The sequence below is a fragment of the Bombina bombina genome, chromosome 4 (assembly GCF_027579735.1).
Source record: "Bombina bombina isolate aBomBom1 chromosome 4, aBomBom1.pri, whole genome shotgun sequence".
NCBI classification, from domain to species: domain Eukaryota; kingdom Metazoa; phylum Chordata; class Amphibia; order Anura; family Bombinatoridae; genus Bombina; species Bombina bombina.
The window spans coordinates 880,532,675-880,554,006 of record NC_069502.1 but is presented as its reverse complement, the minus strand read 5'-3'; the positions used below and the strand labels follow the sequence as shown (position 1 = coordinate 880,554,006).

The window sequence follows — 21,332 nt, the reverse complement described above, 5'->3', positions numbered from 1 at the left end:
TTTCATGTCAGTTTTGTGCTAACGAGGTTGCTCCTAGTTTTATTTACATACTTTACTTTAAAGCTATATACGCTTTACAATATGTTTTTATTGAATAGATGTTCTAGGAGGGTGAAAAGTGAGTCTCCTAATATCAAGCCCTCTTTAAAATTTTATATAAATACTCATTAAATACCAAATTGTATTAACCCTCCCTATAAGCAATACTATTACAACTAATATTCTACAAAGAATGTTTATTGTTATGATTTGGGCTCATTAATACATTAACAAACCGTGATAGTTCTATTTATATACATGTGGTTAGGTTTCATTATATCCTATGACTGCGGCCATTACTTTATAAGGATATTATTACTCAGTGCAATTTTTTATTTTATTGTGATACTAATATAATTGTTACGGTTACCCTTAGTCTCGCTGAGAGATGGACCGCTTAGTAGCCTGGATCCCTATTGCTAAAGAGGGGAGAAGCTGCTTTCCATAGTATTCTATACGAGTCTCGCAAATATAGAATAATCTCCCTTAGCTGCAGTACAGCTAGGATACCCTTCTGCCCACAAAAACGAGTCAACGCTGCGATTGAGGGTCAAACAAGAACTCAGGACTGGGATGCCCAGCCTGCTTTTTATTAAGGTTACATGCACACAGGGCACTCCCAGGGGGAGAGGGGGGGAAGCACAAAATCCCCCATCACACATTTAGATAGAGAGCACTGTCCTTTGACAGGCCACAATAGGATTACAGTACTTAAGATAACAAGTTTACAAGTTCATCTTATCAATTAGCAGTCTGGCTCCAGAGGTGATTAGACAATAGTTTCTAAAAGCTGAAAAAAAAAGAGTTAACTCTTTATGAAATGAAACTTGTTACAGTTTTCTTGGAGCCCTTCTTAGGCGCTGGCTTGCTGGTTCAGGCATTGCTGCTGGGAAATAAGCTCTTCACAACAAAATAACTAATGCTTCTGTAACATTGCTCCCTTTCTGTGGAACACTCTGGCAGACACGGTCTGACCCCTTTTCGGGGCAGACTAAGGCTGTCCAGACCGCTGGTTATGCGGGGCTGAGGTCGGTTTGTCTGGACAACCCGTCGGCGTTGCCATTCTGTTTCCCAGGTCTGTAAGTAATGGTGAAATTGAAGGTTTGCAACGATAAGCTCCAACGTAATAGCCTGCCGTTATCTCCAGAGACCCGGTTCAGCCACACCAACGGGTTATGGTCGGTGACCAGAGTGAACTCCTGACCATATAAATAGGGAGTCAATTTCTTTAATGCCCACACCAAAGCCAAACACTCCTTTTCGACCGCTGCATAGCTGACTTCGCGGGGCAGGAGCTTCCGGCTGATGTAGGCAACTGGATGCTCCCCTCCATCTTCGCCTACTTGGCTGAGGACGGCTCCCAGCCCGAACATGGAAGCATCGGTATGGACGATAAAACGTTTGTTAAGGGCTGGGGCCGCCAAGACAGGAGCGTTAATTAGAGCATTTTTGAGAGCCTGGAAAGCCGTTTCACAGTGGGGAGACCACAGGACCTGTCGAGGTAAGTTCTTCTTGGTCAAGTCAGTCAGGGGTTTGGCAAGTGTGCTGTAGTCTGGTACGAACCGTCTATAGTACCCTGCCGTGCCCAGGAAGGCTAGGACCTGAGTCTTAGTGATGGGGGTGGGCCAATTGGCGACAGCTTCTATTTTGGCCGGCTCTGGTCGCTGCTTTCCACACCCCACCCGGTGACCCAGGTACTGTACCTCGGCCATCCCAAAGTGGCATTTTTCTGGCTTCAGAGTCAGGCCAGCAGCCCGGATCTGATCCAGAACCATTCCCACATGAGCTAAGTGGTCCTCCCAGGACTCACTGTGGATCGCTATGTCGTCCAGGTAGGCGCAAGCAAAACTCTGGAAGCCATCCAGGAGCCTATCCACCAAGCGCTGGAATGTAGCTGGGGCATTCTTCATCCCAAACGGCATTACCCTAAACTGATATAAGCCGAATGGGGTGACGAATGCCGACTTGGGGATAGCCTCCGGGGCCAGGGGAATCTGCCAGTAACCTTTGCAGAGGTCAATAGTGGTCAGGTAATTTCCCCTGGCTATACGATCGAGTAGCTCGTCTACCCTGGGCATAGGGTAAGCGTCCGTCACGGTATTTTCATTGAGCCTCCGATAGTCTACGCAGAACCGGGTGGTCCCATCTTTCTTGGGCACCAAGACAACTGGGGAGGCCCAGGGACTATCGGAGGGCTCAATTACCCTGAGCTGGAGCATCTCATCGATCTCCTTCTTCATTCCTGTCCTAACTGCTTCGGGGATTCGGTACGGAGCCTGGCGCAAGGGAGCTTGTCCCGGAGTATCTACCTGGTGGGTGGTTAAAGTAGTGTACCCTGGCTTTGGGGAGAAGGTGAGGTGTTTGGACTGGAGGAGTTGGTTGAGCTGCTCCCTTTCAGTGGGGCTAAGTCGGTCCCCTATCTGAACCTGCGCCACTATACCTGTGGGGAGGCTCTTTTCTAATAGGTCTGGAATGGGTAAACTGTCGGGGTCTTCCTGAGGGGAACAACATACGGCCGTCACGTTCTCTGGTCGCTCAAAATATTCCTTGAGCATGTTTACATGGAATGTCTTTCTAAGATTGTTGTCGTGGCAGCTAGCTATCACATAAGTGGTGTCTCCCCTTTTCTCTACGATCTGGTAGGGACCCTGCCAGGACGCCTGCAATTTGTCTGTCTTCACCGGCTTAAGTACTAACACCTTTTGTCCTATGGTGAAGATTCTCTTTCGGGCCCCCCGATCGTACCATACTTTCTGTCTTCTCTGGGCCAACTGGAGATTAGCCCGCACGGATTTGGCTAATTGCTCCATTCGGTCCCTGAGTTCCAGCACGTATGGCACAATTGGGACACCGTCAGCCTCCATCTCTCCCTCCCAGTGCTCCCGGATCAGGTTTAGGGGTCCCCGTACCTTTCTTCCGTAGAGCAACTCGAAGGGAGAGAACCCTGTCGTTTCCTGGGGCACCTCCCGATAAGCAAATAGGAGGTGCGGCAGGAAGCGTTCCCAGTCTCGGTATTCCTGAGTGAACGTCTTGAGCATTTGCTTGAGGGTCCCATTGAACCTCTCACACAGCCCGTTCGTCTGGGGGTGGTATGGGGAGCTTAGGAGGGACTTAATTTTGCAAACCTGCCAGAGTTGTTGGGTCAATTCAGCCGTAAATTGGGTGCCTCGGTCGGATAGGATTTCTTTTGGAAATCCTACCCGGGAGAACACCTGTACTAGTGCATTCGCTACCGTATCCGCTTGTATGTTGGATAGGGCGACAGCCTCTGGGTACCTGGTAGCGTAGTCCACTACGGTAAGAATGTAGCGCTTACCGGAGGGACTAGGGGTAGCCAGTGGTCCCACTAGGTCAATAGCAACCCGGCTGAAGGGTTCCTCTACAATGGGCATATTTACTAGATGGGCTATAGGGTGATCACCTCGCCTTCCTACTCGTTGACACACATCGCAGGTGTTACAGTAAGTTCTAACGTCAGCGTGCACCCCTGGCCAAAAGAACGTGTGAGTAATGCGGTGTAGGGTACGGGTAACGGCTAGGTGGCCTGCTAAGGGGATGTCGTGGCCTATTTTGAGGATTTCTTGACGGTATTTGTGGGGCACTACCAGCTGTCGCCTACGCTGTCCCCTTTTCTCTGTCCAGCGGTATAGTTTCCCTTTTTCCCATAAGAATGTTTCGTTATCTGCCCCGCCCCCTCCGGTCTCTGCTCGTTCCCGGTACTTTTGTAAGGTCGGGTCAGTCTTAGACTCTGCCTCGAAGGCATCTGGGGTGTCCCAGGGTATGGGGCCTAACCTGTCAGGCAAGGTCGGGGTAGGTCTTACCTGTGTCTCCCGCACTGGTGAGAGCTCTCGCTCCGTCCGGGCTTGGGCCCGTGTAGTCACTGGGTCCGCCTCGTTGTTGCATACTGGAGCATAGGCAGAAGTCATGGGGCCCAAATCGTTGCCCAGTAGTACTTCGGCAGGTAAATTATCCATTAGGCCCACGTTCACAGCCCCCTTTCCCGCTCCCCAATCAAGATGCACTTTAGCTGTTGGAATTTTGTACACATCCCCCCCCGCCACTCTAACGGCCACAGTCTGTCCGGATCGCTTGTGCTCTGGCACCAAATGACTCTGTACCAGCGTGATAGTAGCCCCTGTGTCTCGCAATCCCTCGGTAGATCGCCCCTCGAGCCATACCCTCTGCCGATGGTGCTGGCGGTTATCTGAGGCAGCATATACAGGGTCTGCCTCGTGAAGCGGCCCCACATATCCCTCCATAGGGGCCTCTTGGTTAACACAGAGGGCCCGGGCCGGACGATAGGACCCAGAGGGGTAATTGTAATTCCTGGGTGTCTGGTGCGTATTAAGGGGGCAGCTAGCCATGAAATGCCCTGGTTGCTTGCATCGGTGGCAAGTCGGTCTGGGACGCTCAGAGCTGTTATTGGGTGGTCCTGAGTGTCGGACGGGCCCTGTGGGCACCAGGGCTCGGAATTCAGCACGAGGGGGTGCACCGTAAACCTCTCTGGGTTCGACCCGTGCTGGAGCTCGGTAGTTCATGGGTTCGTGAAGACGGGAGTCATAATGTTCATCGGCCAATTTGGCTGCTTCTTCTAAGGTAGAAGGCCGCCTGTCTCGCAGCCATTCCTTCCCTTGCTGTTCCATGCCATTATAAAAATGTTCTAAGAGAAACAATTGTAAAATTTCCTCCCCAGTCACCGCTTTACTTCCGCTCAGCCAGTGATTTGCCGCTCTCCGCATTCGGTGCGCCCATTCCATATGGGTATCGTTAGGCTTCTTTTCCGTGCCCCGAAACTGTCGGCGATACGTGTCCGGAGTTACAGCGTACCGTCGCAACAGTGTCTCCTTAACTAGCTCATACTGTGTCACTTCCTCAGCACCCAGAGTACGAAAGGCTTCCAGGGCTCGCCCGGATAGTTTCCCAGACAATATCGTGGGCCACTCTCTGTTGGGAATCTGGTGCAGGGCACATTGCCTTTCGAAGTCCGCCAAATATTCATCAATCCCTGTCTCGCTCTCTAGGAAGGGTCGAAATGCCGCATAGGGTATCTTGGGCCTCCCAGCATTTTCGACAGGGATGATTACCTGCGGGGCTTCAGCATTGCGGTGTGCGTTCGCTAGGTTGAGTTCGTGGGCTCGAGTCTCTCGTATATCCTCGTCCGCCTCCGCCATCAACTGCTGTACCAATTCCATGGAGGGGTTCGGCCCGTATAATGAGAGCCTTTCCCGAACAATCCTGGTTTTTTCGTCACTAATCGTGGTCGGTGTTTCCGCCATTGTGAAGCTCTGATCCAGTTCGGTCAATTCTGCGATCAGCTCTCTCCTCGGCCGGTTGCTGGCGTACCCCCCTCTGCTTTCAAGTAAATCCTTTAGGGTTGTACGCTTCAATTTTTCGTAAGCGCTCTCCATCCGTTCTGTACCTCTCCTAGGAAATCCAGGAAAATCCCGCCGCTGCCGCCAAATGTTACGGTTACCCTTAGTCTCGCTGAGAGATGGACCGCTTAGTAGCCTGGATCCCTATTGCTAAAGAGGGGAGAAGCTGCTTTCCATAGTATTCTATATGAGTCTCGCAAATATAGAATAATCTCCCTTAGCTGCAGTACAGCTAGGATACCCTTCTGCCCACAAAAACGAGTCAACGCTGCGATTGAGGGTCAAACAAGAACTCAGGACTGGGATGCCCAGCCTGCTTTTTATTAAGGTTACATGCACACAGGGCACTCCCAGGGGGAGAGGGGGGGAAGCACAAAATCCCCCATCACACATTTAGATAGAGAGCACTGTCCTTTGACAGGCCACAATAGGATTACAGTACTTAAGATAACAAGTTTACAAGTTCATCTTATCAATTAGCAGTCTGGCTCCAGAGGTGATTAGACAATAGTTTCTAAAAGCTGAAAAAAAAAGAGTTAACTCTTTATGAAATGAAACTTGTTACAGTTTTCTTGGAGCCCTTCTTAGGCGCTGGCTTGCTGGTTCAGGCATTGCTGCTGGGAAATAAGCTCTTCACAACAAAATAACTAATGCTTCTGTAACAATAATCAACATGTGGGCAATAATAAAAATATAGGCGTTAATTTCAGTAAATGAAAGCTAGTACAGCACTTTAAGCAGATTAGAGTCTCATTTATATTGTAATGGTTCTCTTAGTTGTTTGTGGGCTGATACCCCCACAACTTATTTGCTGTTCACTAAAAGGCGAATTATAATGGCTTTTAATTGATTTAAGTTGTCTATATACATAATGTCTACTGGTTACTTTTCACACAAGTGGCTTCTTCTCTGATTGGACATAGATTCTTAATGGTTAACTTGGGTATGACCTGTTTACTAGTTCATCTATAGCCCCACCCAACACTTCTGACATTTCTACGAGATGTAGAACTGGACATTCCTGACTTAAAGGGACATAATACTCATATGCTAAATCACTTGAAACTGATGCAGTGTAACTGTAAAAAGCTGACAGGAAAATATCACCTGAGCATCTCTATGTAAAAAAGGAAGATATTTTACCTCACAATCTCCTCAGCTCAGCAGAGTAAGTTCTTTGTAAAAAGTTATACTCAGCTGCAGGTAAAAAAAAAAAAAAAAATGAACAGCAGCCAATCAGCATCAGCAGTGCTGAGGTCATGAACTCTTTTACTGTGATCTCATGAGATTTCACTTAACTCTCATGAGATTTCATTGTAAACTTCCTTACATTGAATAGGGAAATAAGATGAGTGTGCACAAAAGCTCGCTGCTTCCGCTGTTCCGGGACAAGCATACTGATTTGTTGCTTAGAAGTCCTTTACAATGGGATGTGGCTACTGAGAAACATTTGAGGTAAAATATCTTTCTTTTTTACATAGAGATGTTCAGGTCATATTTTCTAATCAGCTTTTTACAGCTATACTGCATCACTTTTAAGTGTTTAAACATTTGGGTATTATGGCCCTTTAAGAACCTAGAATACTCCTGTCACAAATATCTCAGGATTCAGCTGCTAAGGAGTTAACTTTGTGTAGCTTGCACTCAAGACAGTTATTTGTTTTCAAGAAGAATTGTGTTTGTACTTTCTTTGAAGTGCCAGAACCCCCTAAATAGCCACCAAATTTTAGTGTGTATGCATTGGGTCATAAAGTCACTGAAACTCTTAGTCACAGAGATACACAGGATAAAGTTTATGGCTTAAGCTGTCAATAGAATGCCTGATGCAAAACAGGCTCTTCATTACAAAAACTGACCAGGTCACTGACAGGACATTGGTATATTATGTACATATGTGGGTTAAAGCTGTTATAACCTAAAGGCAGGTAAATATGACAACCTATGGCATATTTGATATCAAACCGGTTCTCCCAATAAAACTAAGAGGTTCTAAATATGTAAATATAGAAATTTCTTATCTAGCAGGAATGATAATGGGTTGTATAAATTCAGGCAAGAAATTAGTCTATTGAAGGTTAGCCCGCCCAGGAGGGTGTGGTTAAGCAACCTGATCTCTGAAAAGTAGGGTTTAAGAATCTTATTTTTTAACAATAAGATTGTCATTCTTACAAGGGGAGCTGCTGTACAGAAGTAAGGAGCCATCTTTTCCATGCCAGCCCCTGGCACAGATCTTGAAGACTAGGAAAGTATTCAATTCTGTTTTTCTCCTTTTTATTTTAAAATACTGTTTGCGTGTGTAATTTTATTTGTAACAACTTTTTATTAATAATGCATTGTGCATAATATTTTTGGCATAATAAATAATTCCTTTATTAAGTTTGGCCTTTGTCTAATAATTGAACCACGTTACTGAAAGAGACTGGAATATTAGAACTGTATAATTTTAGGTTATTTTCTGCTAAATTGTATTTCTAGAGTTAATGTGTAAAGTCTGGGGTTTCCCTTAAGATTTTCCCTTTAATAAATTTTAAGTGGTGGCAGCATTTGAGCTATAGGATTTATAGTTTATTGTGGGTGGCATTGGAAAGGGAGTGTTGGGCATTTCTCTTACGTCTAGTACAGATTAAGGGAGTGCGAATTAACTCTTGCACCCACTAAACTGAATCACAAGCTTGCCTGGTGTGGCTAGATTGTGACCTATAGGTGACAGAAAAGGGGGCTGAAAACCCTTTCTGTGCCAAATAAGTGACTGGCGCAGGGTTGGATAACCTTGGTTCGTCACAAATTGGTGGGCAGCGGTGTAGATAAAAAAAAAAAAAATATTATTGGATTTTAGTGCTTGTGGATTTGCTAGTGTGAAAATCCCGGTACTAAAAGAAATTGTTTCTTACAATTTCCAAAGGCTAAAACTCAGTGCATTATATAGTCACACATTGCAAACAGTCCCCTTCCCTATTCTCTGTTTTCTTTTCTATTTTATTTTTGCTATGGAGGCATACGAGCAGCGATCTAGAGAGGCACTTATACTCCTATGCCAGGAGCGGGATATTCCAATACGTTCAAAGAACAAAGATTTACTAATACAAGCTCTTGTTGAATATGATAACAGCCAAATCACACCAGTTGAAGTCTCAGGAGAGATGTCTGCAGCTGTGGGCGGTGATTCATCAGGATCTGGGGATCCATTGGACTGTTATTTGCAAACTGTTCTTAAACATATGGGCTCAGTGGATGCAAGTTTGCGCATGGAACTGATTACAAAGTTTTATGAAAGACAGGCTGCTGAAAGACAGGTGGAGAGAGAGTATCAGCTACAGCTTGCACAGTTGGAGAGAGGGATGGTCTCACCTGTTGTTAGTGAACCTAGAGACCTACCTGCTCCCAGAGTGCGTGCAGAGAACTTTCCCACCCTGGAGAAAGATGGAGATGTGGATGTATTCCTGCGTAGCTTTGAGAAAGTTTGCAGACAGTTCCAGTTGCCAAGGGAGCAGTGGGCCAAGTACCTTACCCCTGGCCTGAAAGGTCCTGCACTGGAGGTATTTGCTGAACTACCCCCAGAGTTTGAACAGGACTATGATTCCATTAAAGCTGCACTGCAGAGGAGATACAATCTTACTCCTGAAGTTAACCGAAAGAAATTCCGTTCCCTGCAGAAAGGTTTGTCAGAGAGCTATATTACAGCGGTTGGGAACTTGATGACAGCCTTTAAACAGTGGGTCAGAGGATTAAAAGTTGCCACAATGGAGGAGCTGGAAGATTTGATGGTGAAGGAGCAATTTATGCAGCTGTGCCCAGCCGGAGTTCAAGAATGGGTTTTAGATCGGAAGCCCATAACAGCATTGGAAGCTGGCGAGCTGGATGATTTTTACACGGCTAACAGGTCTCCAGAGTATGGGAGGAAATCCTTTTCTAAGGGGGGATCCACCTGTAAAGGAGCTGCTGCACGACCCCCCTTCACAAAACCTGCTGTGCCTTTATCCAGTGTTTCTGCTCCCTCTGGGAAAGGAGGGGCGAGTGTTGCATCTGGGCAGGGGGATACCCGCAGATGTTTTGTTTGCAACAAAGTGGGCCACATCAGCTCCACTTGCCCAGAGAGGATTAACTTGGGGCAATCAGCTGGAGGAAGTAATCCCTCAGAAGTACCAGCATCTATTTTGTTTGTTACCTGTCCAGAGGAAAACAACCATGAGAACTTGCAACCTGTGACTGTTGGAGATAAGGTAACCCTAGGGCTAAGGGACACAGGTGCAGAAGTGACTATGGTGCATCCAAAGCTAGTGAACTCTGAGAACATTATCCCTGGAAAGACTCTAGCAGTTAAAGGGATTGGGGGAATGAAACTTGCAGTGCCTATGGCACGTGTATATCTTGATTGGGGAGAGGTTTAAGAAATGTGGGGGTATCTGAAAATATTCCTAATGATGTTTTACTGGGTACTGATTTGGGTAGATTGTTATCTCTTTATGTGCCTGACAATGCTACATGTGACCTAGTGACATTAGTTGCAGACCCTTATGTGGAAAGGGCTGTGTGTTAAAATGCTCAGAGACATTATGACCAGGAGGGAGGACAGAGTGCATGTGTGCGCAGGGCTGTGCCTGAACTGGGGGTGTCTGTGCTGAGAGGTGACCCTGTAAGAGGAGAAACTGATGGTGGAGAAAGGCCGATAGACTGTGTGGGTCGGTCTGTGCCTGAACTGAGTTTACCTGTACAGGGAGAAGCTGTTTGTGAGAGAAGGCAGATGAGGGGTGCGTGTCTGCCTGTGATTGAATCAGTGGATTCTATAGAAGGAGGTGAGATTGACGGGGGAGAGAATGACTGGGTGACTGGGCCGCTGGATGATGTGTGCCAGTCTCTGCCAGGGACAATTCCGTACCCTGTGAAAAGACACAATAGTTGTGATAAATGGCAGAAGGAAGATGTGTGCTTGTCTGCACCAGTGTCAAAAGGATCTCAGATTCTGTGTGATTAGCAAAGTGGCAGACTGACTGTGAGAGAGAGCAGGGGGGCAAACTAGCCCACTCTATGACAGAAGCAGCAAAGCCACAGATTTCAGAGTGTGTGGGGGAGGAGGGTACAGGATACTCTTTGAGGGACCCCCAGAGTGAGTGTGAAAGATTGTGGGTGACAGAGACCCCAGTAACCTCAGCTGTGACCTATAAACAGACTGCACAGGCTAGGGGACAGAGACTGACACAGACTGCAGGCACAGGGGGGAGGAGTACAGAGAAGTGTATTTACACAGCCCCACAGTGCCATTCAGCAAATACACTGATAGATGTGCAGCATCAGTGTCCTCAGCAGGTTCAGCAGTTAGAACGCACAGTGAGGAGGAGGGGGGCAGTTAGTCAACCCCCTACCAACCATAACAGAGTGCAGGAGTACAGGAATTCTACTCCAGTGGGAGGGCAAGAGCCTATGGTAGTTAAGCAGCAACTGACAGCACACAATATGTTTAGAGAGCACACCATAGGTAGCAAGACACTAGGTTTCACAGGCACCTCTGTAACAGGGGATGATGTGTTATTCCTGGATAAGATGCAAACCTTATTGGGGGAGGTACCTGCAAAACCCAGAGATGCCATATTCGCACAAAAACAGTTGCAGGAGTTTACTGCCAGGGAGGGAGTGTGTGAGATGGTGCATAATGTTCTTGTACTCACGCCCATGAGACAGAACAAACTAGAGGCTGCATGGGAGTGGCCCTGCAATATATTCAATCAGTTGGGTAGAGCAACTAGTGTGTTACTTTTAAAAGGAGGGCATCCTGCTGCCAACACTGCTAGGTGCAATCTGTCTGGCAATGGTGTTCTCACCGCAAGGGGAAGCTCCTTTTGATACGCATCGGGAGTGGCTCGTAGCCACCCCCTTTTGCTTCTCTTATTGGGGGAGGTGTCACAAATATCTCAGGATTCAGCTTCAAAGGAGTTAACTTTGTGTAGCTTGCACTCAAGACAGTTATTTGTTTTCAAGAAGAATTGTGTTTGTACTTTCTTTGAAGTGCCAGAACCCCCTAAATAGCCACCAAATGTTAGTGTGTATGCATTGGGTAATAAAGTCACTGAAACTCTTAGTCACAGAGATACACAGGATAAAGTTTATGCTTAAGCTGTCAATAGAATGCCTGATGCAAAACAGGCTCGCCGGACTTCTGAAACTGTGAGTACCTATTTGGGGCTTTAGTGCTAGGGTTTTTTTTTTATTTTTTTGGGGGGGTTGTTTTTTTAGATTAGGTGTTTTTTGGGCAAATTTCAAAAGAGCTGAATGCCCTTAAAAATTCCCCTTTAGGGGCAATGGGTGGTTTAGGTTTATTAGTGTTTTTTTCTTATTTTGTGGGGTTTGGTGGGTGGGGGGTTTTACTGTTAGGGAGGGGGACAATGTTTATTTTTAATGTAAAAGACCTGTTAAACTTAGGGCAATGTATTAGATTAGGGGGTATTTTTATTTGGGGGGGGGGTTTATAGGGGTATTAGTTTTAGGTTTTAAACAGGCTTATTGACTAGTAAATAATAAAAAGACAATGCAAAGTCAGTTACTTTGACTTTCAAATGAGAAGTTGATTTTTTTCAGGCAATTTACAAAATGTATTTCATTTTCCCTCCCCCTGTATCATGTGACAGCCAAGAGCTGTATATAGATATATACAGTGAATTCTGGCCCATGCTCAGTAGGAGAGCGTACCTCAGAAAGTGTTCATATAAAAAGATTGTGCGCCTTTTGATAATGAAAGTAAACTGGATTTTTTTTATTGCATGTTCCATCTGAATCATTAAAGTTTAATTTTGACTTTACAAAGTGCAAAATAAAAAATTCTCTAGGTCCAATTTTTTAAAAACTCACCAGCATGGAGAGAAATCATCATATTATTTTACTGAGTATTATATTTTAAAGTAAGTGTCTCTCCTTAGCATAAAGCGTTTACAGAACTTGTCTTAATGATAGGGTGACCCTATTGCTGATTTAAAAAAGGGACACATATGAAAAATACATATGTCAGGGCTGTTTAAAAAAATGTTTTGTATAAGAACCCTGACATGTATTTTTCATATGTGTCCCTTTTTAAAGCAGCAATATGGTCACCCTACTTAACGAGATACAAAGTTCCCAAGTTAAAATTTAATTTGAAAAAAAATCCTTGAGGCACCTTGTAATACTAATAAAGCTTTTAATACAATCTCACCAGAACAGAGAGTTTTAGAGAATCAGGCCCTATGTGTTTAACTCATGCAAAGGGATTAAACTCATAGTTAAAATCAGCTCCAGAGCAGCAATGCACTACTGGCAATGTAGTGCATTGCTAGCTGAACACACCTGATGAGCCAATGACAAGAGATTAATATGTGTAGCCACCAATCACCAGCTAGCTCCCAATAGAGCACTGCTGTTGCTGAGGGCATGTACATATGGTTTTCAACAAAGGATACCAAGCGAATAAATTACATGATCTGTCTAAACCATGAAAGTTTAAATTTGATTTTCATGTCTCTAAGCACAGACTGACACTGAGCGTCTACACCTGGTGCTGATCTAGTTAACAAGGGTAAAAGTATTTAAAGGAACATGAAACTTTGTTTTTCATGATACATATAGCAGGGGTCGCCAACCTTTCGGACCTCAGGGACCACTAAACTCACAATTTTGAATCCCGTGGACCACTAACATGATTTTTTTTGTACAAACCTCTACAATGTGTGTGTGTGTGTGTGTGTGTATATATATATATATATATATATATATATATATATATATATATATATATATATATATATATATATATATACACACACACATATACTGTACATAACTAGTATAACCATAGCTAAGTTTACATTAGGTATATATTTACACATTTGTAAGAATAATTTTTTTGTAATTAACTAAGTGTATGTCAAAACTGAGAGAATACTTCCAAATGACAGATGAAGGGTGAGTGCCAACTTTTGAGCTGGAAACAGAGAGGCAGAAAGTGGGGAAAAAAATAATTATGTTTAAAAGGACCACAAGACTTCCAAGTTACCTCCCCAGTTTGAATTATTATTAACTACTATGATCATAGACAGACATTGGAGTCTTAAATTAAGTTTATATCAGAAAGCTCTCAATATGGATGTGAGCTAACCAGGACTGATGTTACTGGCAATTACTATAATACTGGTGGGATATAGCTGATCTGCTGGATGGCAATTACAGGAATTCAGGTGGAATGGCTTTGTGCGCAAGAAAATTATTAGAATGAAAAATAATTCATATTTAATTTTTTTTTTAAAAAGAAGATGGAGGGGAGGAAGACAAACAGTGATATAAGTCCATCTGAAGAAATTAGGAAAACTACTACAAAGAGACAGGTAAAGGGAAGAAAATAAATGAAATATAAGAGCGAATTTTTTTTTTTTTTTAACATTTTCTTCTTTTTTTTTTACACTTTAATTCCACTATTTCAAACCAAGACTGTACCAACCTCTGCTGGCTTTAGAATGGAAGCATGGGAGGAGTTAAAAATACAATCTAGCTACGCAAGTTGCGCAGTACTACGCAACGTGCATAGGGAAATTGTAATTTAACTTCTCCATCGGTTTTCACTGATGTCCAGCCAGGCACTGTAGGGAGTTGTGGCGCGACGGGGGTGACACTATCAGAGGAGATTAATTCCTGCTTGATGGTGTCAAGGACCACCAACATCTTCTTGTGGACCACCAGTGGTCCATGGACCACTGGTTGGCAACCGATGACATATAGAATATACAATTTTAAACAACTTTCTAATTAACTTCTACTATCTCACATTTTCTTTGTTCTCTCAGTATCTTTTGTTGAAAAACATGGACGTAAGCTCAGGCGTTTACATGTGTCTGGAGCACTATTAAGGCAGCAGTTTTGCAAGAATGTTATCCATATGCAAGAGCACTAGATGGTAGCACTATTTCCTGCCATATAGTGCCCAGGACACCTACCTAGGCATCTCTTCAACACAGAATATCTTGGAAACAAATATAATTTGACAATAGAGGTCAATTGGATTTTTTTTAAATGTACCCACTGAATCACAAAATAACATTATTGCTAGGATGTCAGTTGACGTGCACGGCTATTGGTTTAGAGGTGGAAATGTCACCTCATTGAGAGAAGAGCGCTGTGCTGTGGGCGGCCGGAGCTGCAGACTTTAGTGAGCTGCCGTGGCACAGAAAGGGTGAGTTTAGCACCCTTTATTTTAAGTAAGTGATTTACCATCAATTTAAGTCTGTGGGTGTCAAAATACTGCTCTGCATTTTGCATTATCCTGGTAGCCAAAAATGTAAAATCGTTGTTGGGTTTACTGGCAACCAAGAGGATAAAATGATTGCTCATTTATGAAATATATATTAGGTGGCTTAAAGGGACATAATACTCATATGCTAATTCACTTGAAAGTGATGCAGCATAACTGTAAAAAGCTGACATGAAAATATCACCTGAACATCTCTTTGTAAAAAGGGAAGATTTTCTGGCCTCTATTTATCAAAGGTCTTGCAGACCTGATCCGACAGTGCGGATCAGGTCCGCAAGACCTCGCTAAATGCGGAGAGCAATACGCTCTCCGCATTTAACATTGCACCAGCAGCTCACAAGAGCTGCTGGTGCAACGCCGCCCCCTGCAGACTCGCGGCCAATGGGCCGCCAGCAGGGGGGTGTCAAACCTGTTTAACATCCCAGTCTGAGTTTAAACCTGTTGGCATCCTTGTATCCAGATGGAAAATCCAAAAAACGTCTCTCTTACTGAGAATGATTCCTAGGAATCATTTGGATAGGAATGATGCCTAGGAATCCGTTGGATAGCTTGGAATGTCAAAAGGGAACTATCAGAATTGTGATATTTTTTGAAATGCAGGGAGATTGGAGTGGTGGACTCTGGGTCCTCAATAGAACGTAAATGTTCTAAAAAACAAATGCCTGCATTAATTTGCTCAACTGGGTGCGCTGATTGCTGTTGTTGCTATGTTTGTTGGAGCGGAGGTGGAACGCTCCTGTCTTCGTACCGGCTGAGCGAGTAAGTGACGTCAGTGTGACGTAATTGGGGGTGTGTTCAACTACGTGAAGACCACTGCAGGATTCCGGACACCATTGTAGCAAGCGTTCGAGCGCTTCCGTTGTTGTTCCTATTGTTACTTTCCACTACAAGAAAGGGTAAGCTGCACGGACACTTTTGAATTGTCGATTTTATGACTACTACATGGTTTGGTTATAGTATCACTGCATGTGCTGTTGAAAGTTGTAGTACACCCAGAAGATTGACTATATTACACAGGCACTCAGTTATTTACTTATATTGGTATAAGGCATATTGAGATTAGTTATGGCAGCTGGGGGATTTGTTTTGCAGCAGTTTGCTGAGGAAGTAAGTGACAGCGAGGATTTGTTTAACACTGACACCATGAAACAAGAAGCTAACACTAATCTGGACAGCCTTTTCTTTAAGATGGATGTTTTATTGAAGAAAGACACCAGAATATAAAATGGATATTAAAAGTTTCCAGATGTACAAAAAAGCCCAGCGTATACCACGTGGGCTACGTATAAAAAAGTTTCCTTCTTTCCAGGTGACAAATCAGGCTTTCATTGATAAGTGGAATAATATCTTAACTGAATGCTCTTTAGCATTAATTGATTTACTTATAGAATTTAAAAAGACATTATGCCAAGAACTGAGTGATGACAAGTTAAAACTGCAGTCTTATTTACGTCCCCTTAGTGAAAATCCAGACTTTACTAAATATGACACTAAACTTCAAAAGGTCATTACAGAGTTTAAGAACAACCTCTGGCACTTTAAGAAGCAACAAATACTAAGAGACAAACAGGATTATGAACATAATGAAGTATACAAATTGACTGTGTCAGAAACTAGGAGGAGATATAGAAGTACTTACAAAGGTCAGGGTACCGACTATAAGGAAGTGAGGTTTGCAGAGACTGATTCAGAATATGACTATGACTCTTCAGACATAGAGGTAATGGGTGAAATATCAGTGTCAGCTTTTTACAGCTATGCTGCATCACTTTTAAGTGCTTCAACATTTGGGAATCATTTCCCTTTAAGGTATGCTTTTGTGCTTGTGTGATTCCACCTTACTGTGCCTCGTCAAAGAATATTAAGTTTCTGAGTGACAACTGGCACCCCTAACTATAAATATTATCCCATTCTGATGACAAAACCAGGTGACATGCACGTGATGTCCTGCTTACCACTCTGTGCATCAGGAAGCTCTGAGGTTTGGTTCTCTGTCTTGTCAGACATTGTCTTGTTCAGCAACTGAATTTGTCAGATATTCATATAATGTTTCTCCTTCACTAGCAAATGCAGTGATGTGTATTGTACATCATCTTCACAGTAGCAGGACGAGAGAAAAAGAAAGAGAGAGAGAAAGAAAGAAAGAAAGAAAGAAAGAAAGAGAGCGAGAGAGAAAGAAAGAGAGAGAGAGAGAGAGAGAGAGAAAGAGAGAGAGAGAGAGAGAAAAGAGAGAGAGAGAGAAAAGAGACAGAGAGAAAAGAGACAGAGAGAAAAGAGACAGAGAGAAAAGAGACAGAGAGAAAAGAGACAGAGAGAAAAGAGACAGAGAGAAAAGAGACAGAGAGAGAAAAAGAAAGAGAGAGACAAAGAGAGAAAAAGAAAGACAAAGAGAGAAAAAGAAAGAGAGAGACAAAGAGAGAAAAGAGAGAAAAAGAAAGACAAAGAGAGAAAAAGAAAGAGAGACAAAGAGAGAAAAGAGAGAAAAAGAAAGACAGAGAGAGAGAGAAAAAAGAGAAAAAGGAGAGAAAGAGAGAAAAAGAAAAAGAGAGAAGAAATAGAAAAAGAGAAAAAGAAAAAGAGAAAGCGAGAAAGGGATTAAAGTTAACAAAACAGATTAATCCAACAAAAAACAGTGATTATCAAAAAATAAATAAATCAATAGATAAACTGTTCTAACAATACATATTTTTATGTCACTAATTACAGATCTTTAAAAGGGATACTAAACCCAATTTGTTTTCTTTCATGATTCAGATAAAGCATGCAATTTTAAGCAACTTTCTAATTTACTTCTATTATCATTTTTTTCTTTGTTCTCTTGCTATGTTTATTTGAAAAAGCAGGAATCTAAGCTAAAGAGCAGTGCCATTTTTGGTTCAGAACCCTGGATAGCGCTTGCTGATTGGTGGCTACAATTAGCCACCAATCAACAAGCGCAACCCAGGTGCTGAACTCCTGCTCCTATGTTTATTTTCCTGCTTTTTCAAATAAAGATACCAAGAGAACGAAGAAAAAATGATAAGATTAAATTAGAAAGTTGCTTAAAATTGCATGCTCTATCTGAATCATGAAAGAAAAAATGTGGGTTTAGTATCCCTTTAACCTTTTTATTTCTCAGCCATTTGACACCCTGTGTTGAAGCAGTTTCTAACCATATGGACTTCTTTGTATTTAAAGGCACAGTCAACACAAAAATTGTTGTTGTTTAAAAAAGATAGATAATGCCTTTACTACTCAATCCCCAGCTTTGCACAACCAACATGGTTATATGAATATACTTTATAACCTTTAAACCTCTAGTTTGCTGTCTGATTCCAAGTCACTAAAGACAGCCCCATGATCACATGCTTTTTTATTAGCTTTTCACAACAAGGGAGTGCTAGTTCTTGTGAGCCATATAGATAACATTGTGCTCACGCCCATGGGTTCTAACAACACAGCACTAATTGGCCTAAATGCAAGTCAATAGATAATAAATAAAAAGTCAGGTGATCAGGCGCAGTCAGAAAATGCTTAGATACAAGGTAATCACAGAGGTAAAAGTATTAATATAACCATGTTTTCTGTGCAAACTGGGGAATGGATAATAAGGGATTATCTATGTTTTAAGCAATAAAAAATTTGAGTTGACTGTCCCTTTAAACATCAACTGTAGTAATTTGTTTTTGAGTAACCTACACAAATTATATGTTTTGTTGGGGGTTTTCAACAGACCAAGCACTTTTAGAAACCAGCTTCAGTTTGCAATAAAGGGATATAAAACCCCAAATTATTTCATGATTCAGATAGAGAATGCAATTTTAAAGGGACATGAAACCCAAAAAATGATTTCATGATTCAGATAGAGAATACCATTTTAAACAACTTTCTAATTTACTCCTATTATCAATGGTCTTTGTTCTCTTGCTATATTTATTTGAAAAGCAGGAAACACACAACACCCTGCCCAGTACTGTATATACAGATATTTTATAAAGAGGCTCCCTCGGCCTCACACACACACAGCACCCTGCCCATTACTGAATACACATATTTATATTATAGAGGTACACTCTGCCTTACACATAGCACACGGTCCAGTACTGTATATACAGATATATACACACACACAATACCCTGTCAATTATCGTTTATACATGTATTATAGAGAGGCTCCCACTGCCTAACACACAACGCCCCGCCTAGTACCCTTATATACAGAGGTTCCCTCTGCCTGCCTCACACACACCCTGCCCAGTACCCTATGTACAGATATATATTTCCCAAAGAGGTTTCCTCTGCCTTACACATCACTTTGCCCAGTGCCCTATATACAGATAGATTATCATAGAAAGGTTCCTTCTAACACACACGCCAGTTCCTGTCGCCTCATAAGCATATACACATACCTTCTTTAATACGGTATATGCAGGTATATAACATTATACAAAGGTGGCTTCCATCGTGTTTACCTTTGTGAAACACTGAGATGACTAACTAGTTCCCATCCCACTAATGGACCAGTGATGTAGTCATGTGATTGTCGCGACCCAGCTATATAGAACTATAGGAAGTATTTAAGGCGGAACAAAAAATTGCTTCTTGTAGGTCGTTTTACCATTTGATCGCTGCAGTCACGTGGCTACTGTCTCAGCAATGGTCCTTTAGCTTATTAAGAAAGAGCTGCTATGGTTTCAGCTCTCAATATGGTGGTTTCAGGTAGGTAGCGATAAGCAGAGCTGCATGTTTGTGTCAGTGTACGAGTATCATTACAGTTATAAATATTTCTATATAAGGCAATGCAGTGTGTATTATGAGAATTATCTCTATAATATATATATATATATATATATATATATATATATATATATATATATATATATATATATATATATATATATATATAATTTACTGTGTGAGCCAAAGGGAATATCTCAATAATAAAATCTGTGTATACAGTACCGGGGAGGGGTTGTGTGTGAGGCAGAGGGAACCTCTCTGTATACTGTATGTACAGTATTATGTAACGTCCTGAGGAGGGGACTGTGTGTATATGAGGCAGGGGGAATTTCTTTATAAAAATATATCTGTGTATATAGTACTGGGCAGGGGTGTGTGTGTGAAGCAGAGGAAATATCTCTATAATATTATAAATCTGTATATAAGGTACTGGGGAGGGGGATGTGTGTGGCCCTTTAAGTTTTAAGTATTGCATGGGAAAGACGAAACAAATAACAAAAGGGCTGCTGGGAAATAAATGTGAATTTCTACAGCAGAATATTCCCAGAACAACACTACACTTTTATGTCACCAATTTCGACACATGGGGGCATATTTATCAATTCGGAGCTTGATGCCCCTGCAGACTCGCCAGAAACAGCAGTTATGAAGCAGCGGTCACAAAGACCGCTGCTCCATAACCTGTCCGCCTGCTCTGAGCAGGCGGACAGACATCGCCGGAAATCAACCCGATCGAGTACGATCGGGTTGATTGACACCCCCCTGCTGGCGGCCTATTGGCCGCGAGTCTGCAGGGGGCGGCGTTGCACCAGCAGCTCTTGTGAGCTGCTGGTGCAATGCTAAATACGGCAAGCGTATTGCTCGCCGTATTCAGCGAGGTCTGTCGGACCTGATCCACACTGTCGGATCGTGTCCAACAGACCTTGATAAATAGAGGCCATGCTCTCAAAATGATTCACCCCTGTTATATACACAAACAGCACTAATGTAATGTGTTGCAGCCCAGTAACTCATAAACCACTTAGAGGTTTTTTTATTACACAGATATCTACAAATTTAACCCATTGTATACCAGTAATACAATAGTGTAGTTAAGTGGCCATTTGGCTGTGCTCAGCTGCTGCCATACACTCATATGTAAGTACAAACATTCTCAAAATGAAGCAACTCGCCCCTCTGTGACACCAGAATTTTGATTTGTTTAAAAGTGAATTTTAATTTTTATTAAATCCCTTTTTTTGTTTTGTAAAGGTGAACTGATGCTAAGTGTGTTAACGTAAATTATGTGTTTTGGAATATTTAGGAAACAATAACTCCCATGCTGTTTGTCACACACATATAGTAAAAAAATGACACAAACATCTGTTTCACGATTTATATGAACAAATACAAAGATGAACAAATGGTTAGAAACTGCTTCAGCACAGGGTGTCAAATAGCAGAGATATGAATGGATTAAGAATCCGTAATTAGTGACATAAAACTATAAATTGTTAGAACAGTTTATGTATTGATTTATTGTTTTTATAGTTACTGTTTTCTGTTGGATTAATCAGTTTTATCATTTCGGTCAAAATATAAACGCACATAGATAAATTACATCTTTGAATAGAAACATATCAGTAACATACACGTATAGGCAAAATAACTGTTGTAGTGGTACTGTTGTAGTGTTAACATTTTTTCTTTGCAATTGCATGTGAATCATAGCTAGGTATTCTCAGTGCACTAGAATTTTAAATACTACAGTTGCTCAGAGCGCCAGTGGGGCTTGTATAATTTCAGCAATTAATACATTGAGTAATTACCAGATAATGCAAGCACCTTAGGCTTTCTGATCAAGTGCTGTGTTTAAATGCTGGTACAATGCATCCATGTGGATTCTGATTTTAGCCTGAATGTCCCTTTAATCCCTTTGTGACAATGCATATTAATTA

General features: G+C 42.5%; 2 protein-coding genes across 5 annotated transcripts in view; one reads left to right on the top strand and one right to left on the bottom strand.

Moving 5' to 3' along the window:
• LOC128657420 (gastrula zinc finger protein XlCGF7.1-like) overlaps nucleotides 1-19,183 on the bottom strand; it is a 77,263-nt gene extending 58,080 nt beyond the window's left edge. For 3 of the 4 annotated variants that reach the window (XM_053711764.1, XM_053711766.1, XM_053711767.1), the window contains exons 1-2: nucleotides 19,065-19,144; nucleotides 16,632-16,769 (exon numbers count right to left, since the gene is read on the bottom strand). In XM_053711764.1, coding sequence (XP_053567739.1) covers nucleotides 16,632-16,683 — 52 coding nt within the window. In that variant the 5' untranslated portion in view covers nucleotides 16,684-16,769; nucleotides 19,065-19,144. Of the gene's footprint in view, nucleotides 1-16,631; nucleotides 16,770-19,064 lie in introns of all 4 variants that reach the window. The other variant, XM_053711765.1, reaches the window with a different exon arrangement.
• A 114-nt stretch (nucleotides 19,184-19,297) lies between these two features.
• LOC128657418 (gastrula zinc finger protein XlCGF17.1-like) overlaps nucleotides 19,298-21,332 on the top strand; it is a 51,988-nt gene continuing 49,953 nt past the window's right edge. Inside the window, exon 1 of the mRNA XM_053711761.1 lies at nucleotides 19,298-19,374. The gene's annotated coding sequence lies outside the window, so the exon portion shown is untranslated. The remainder of the gene's footprint in view (nucleotides 19,375-21,332) is intronic.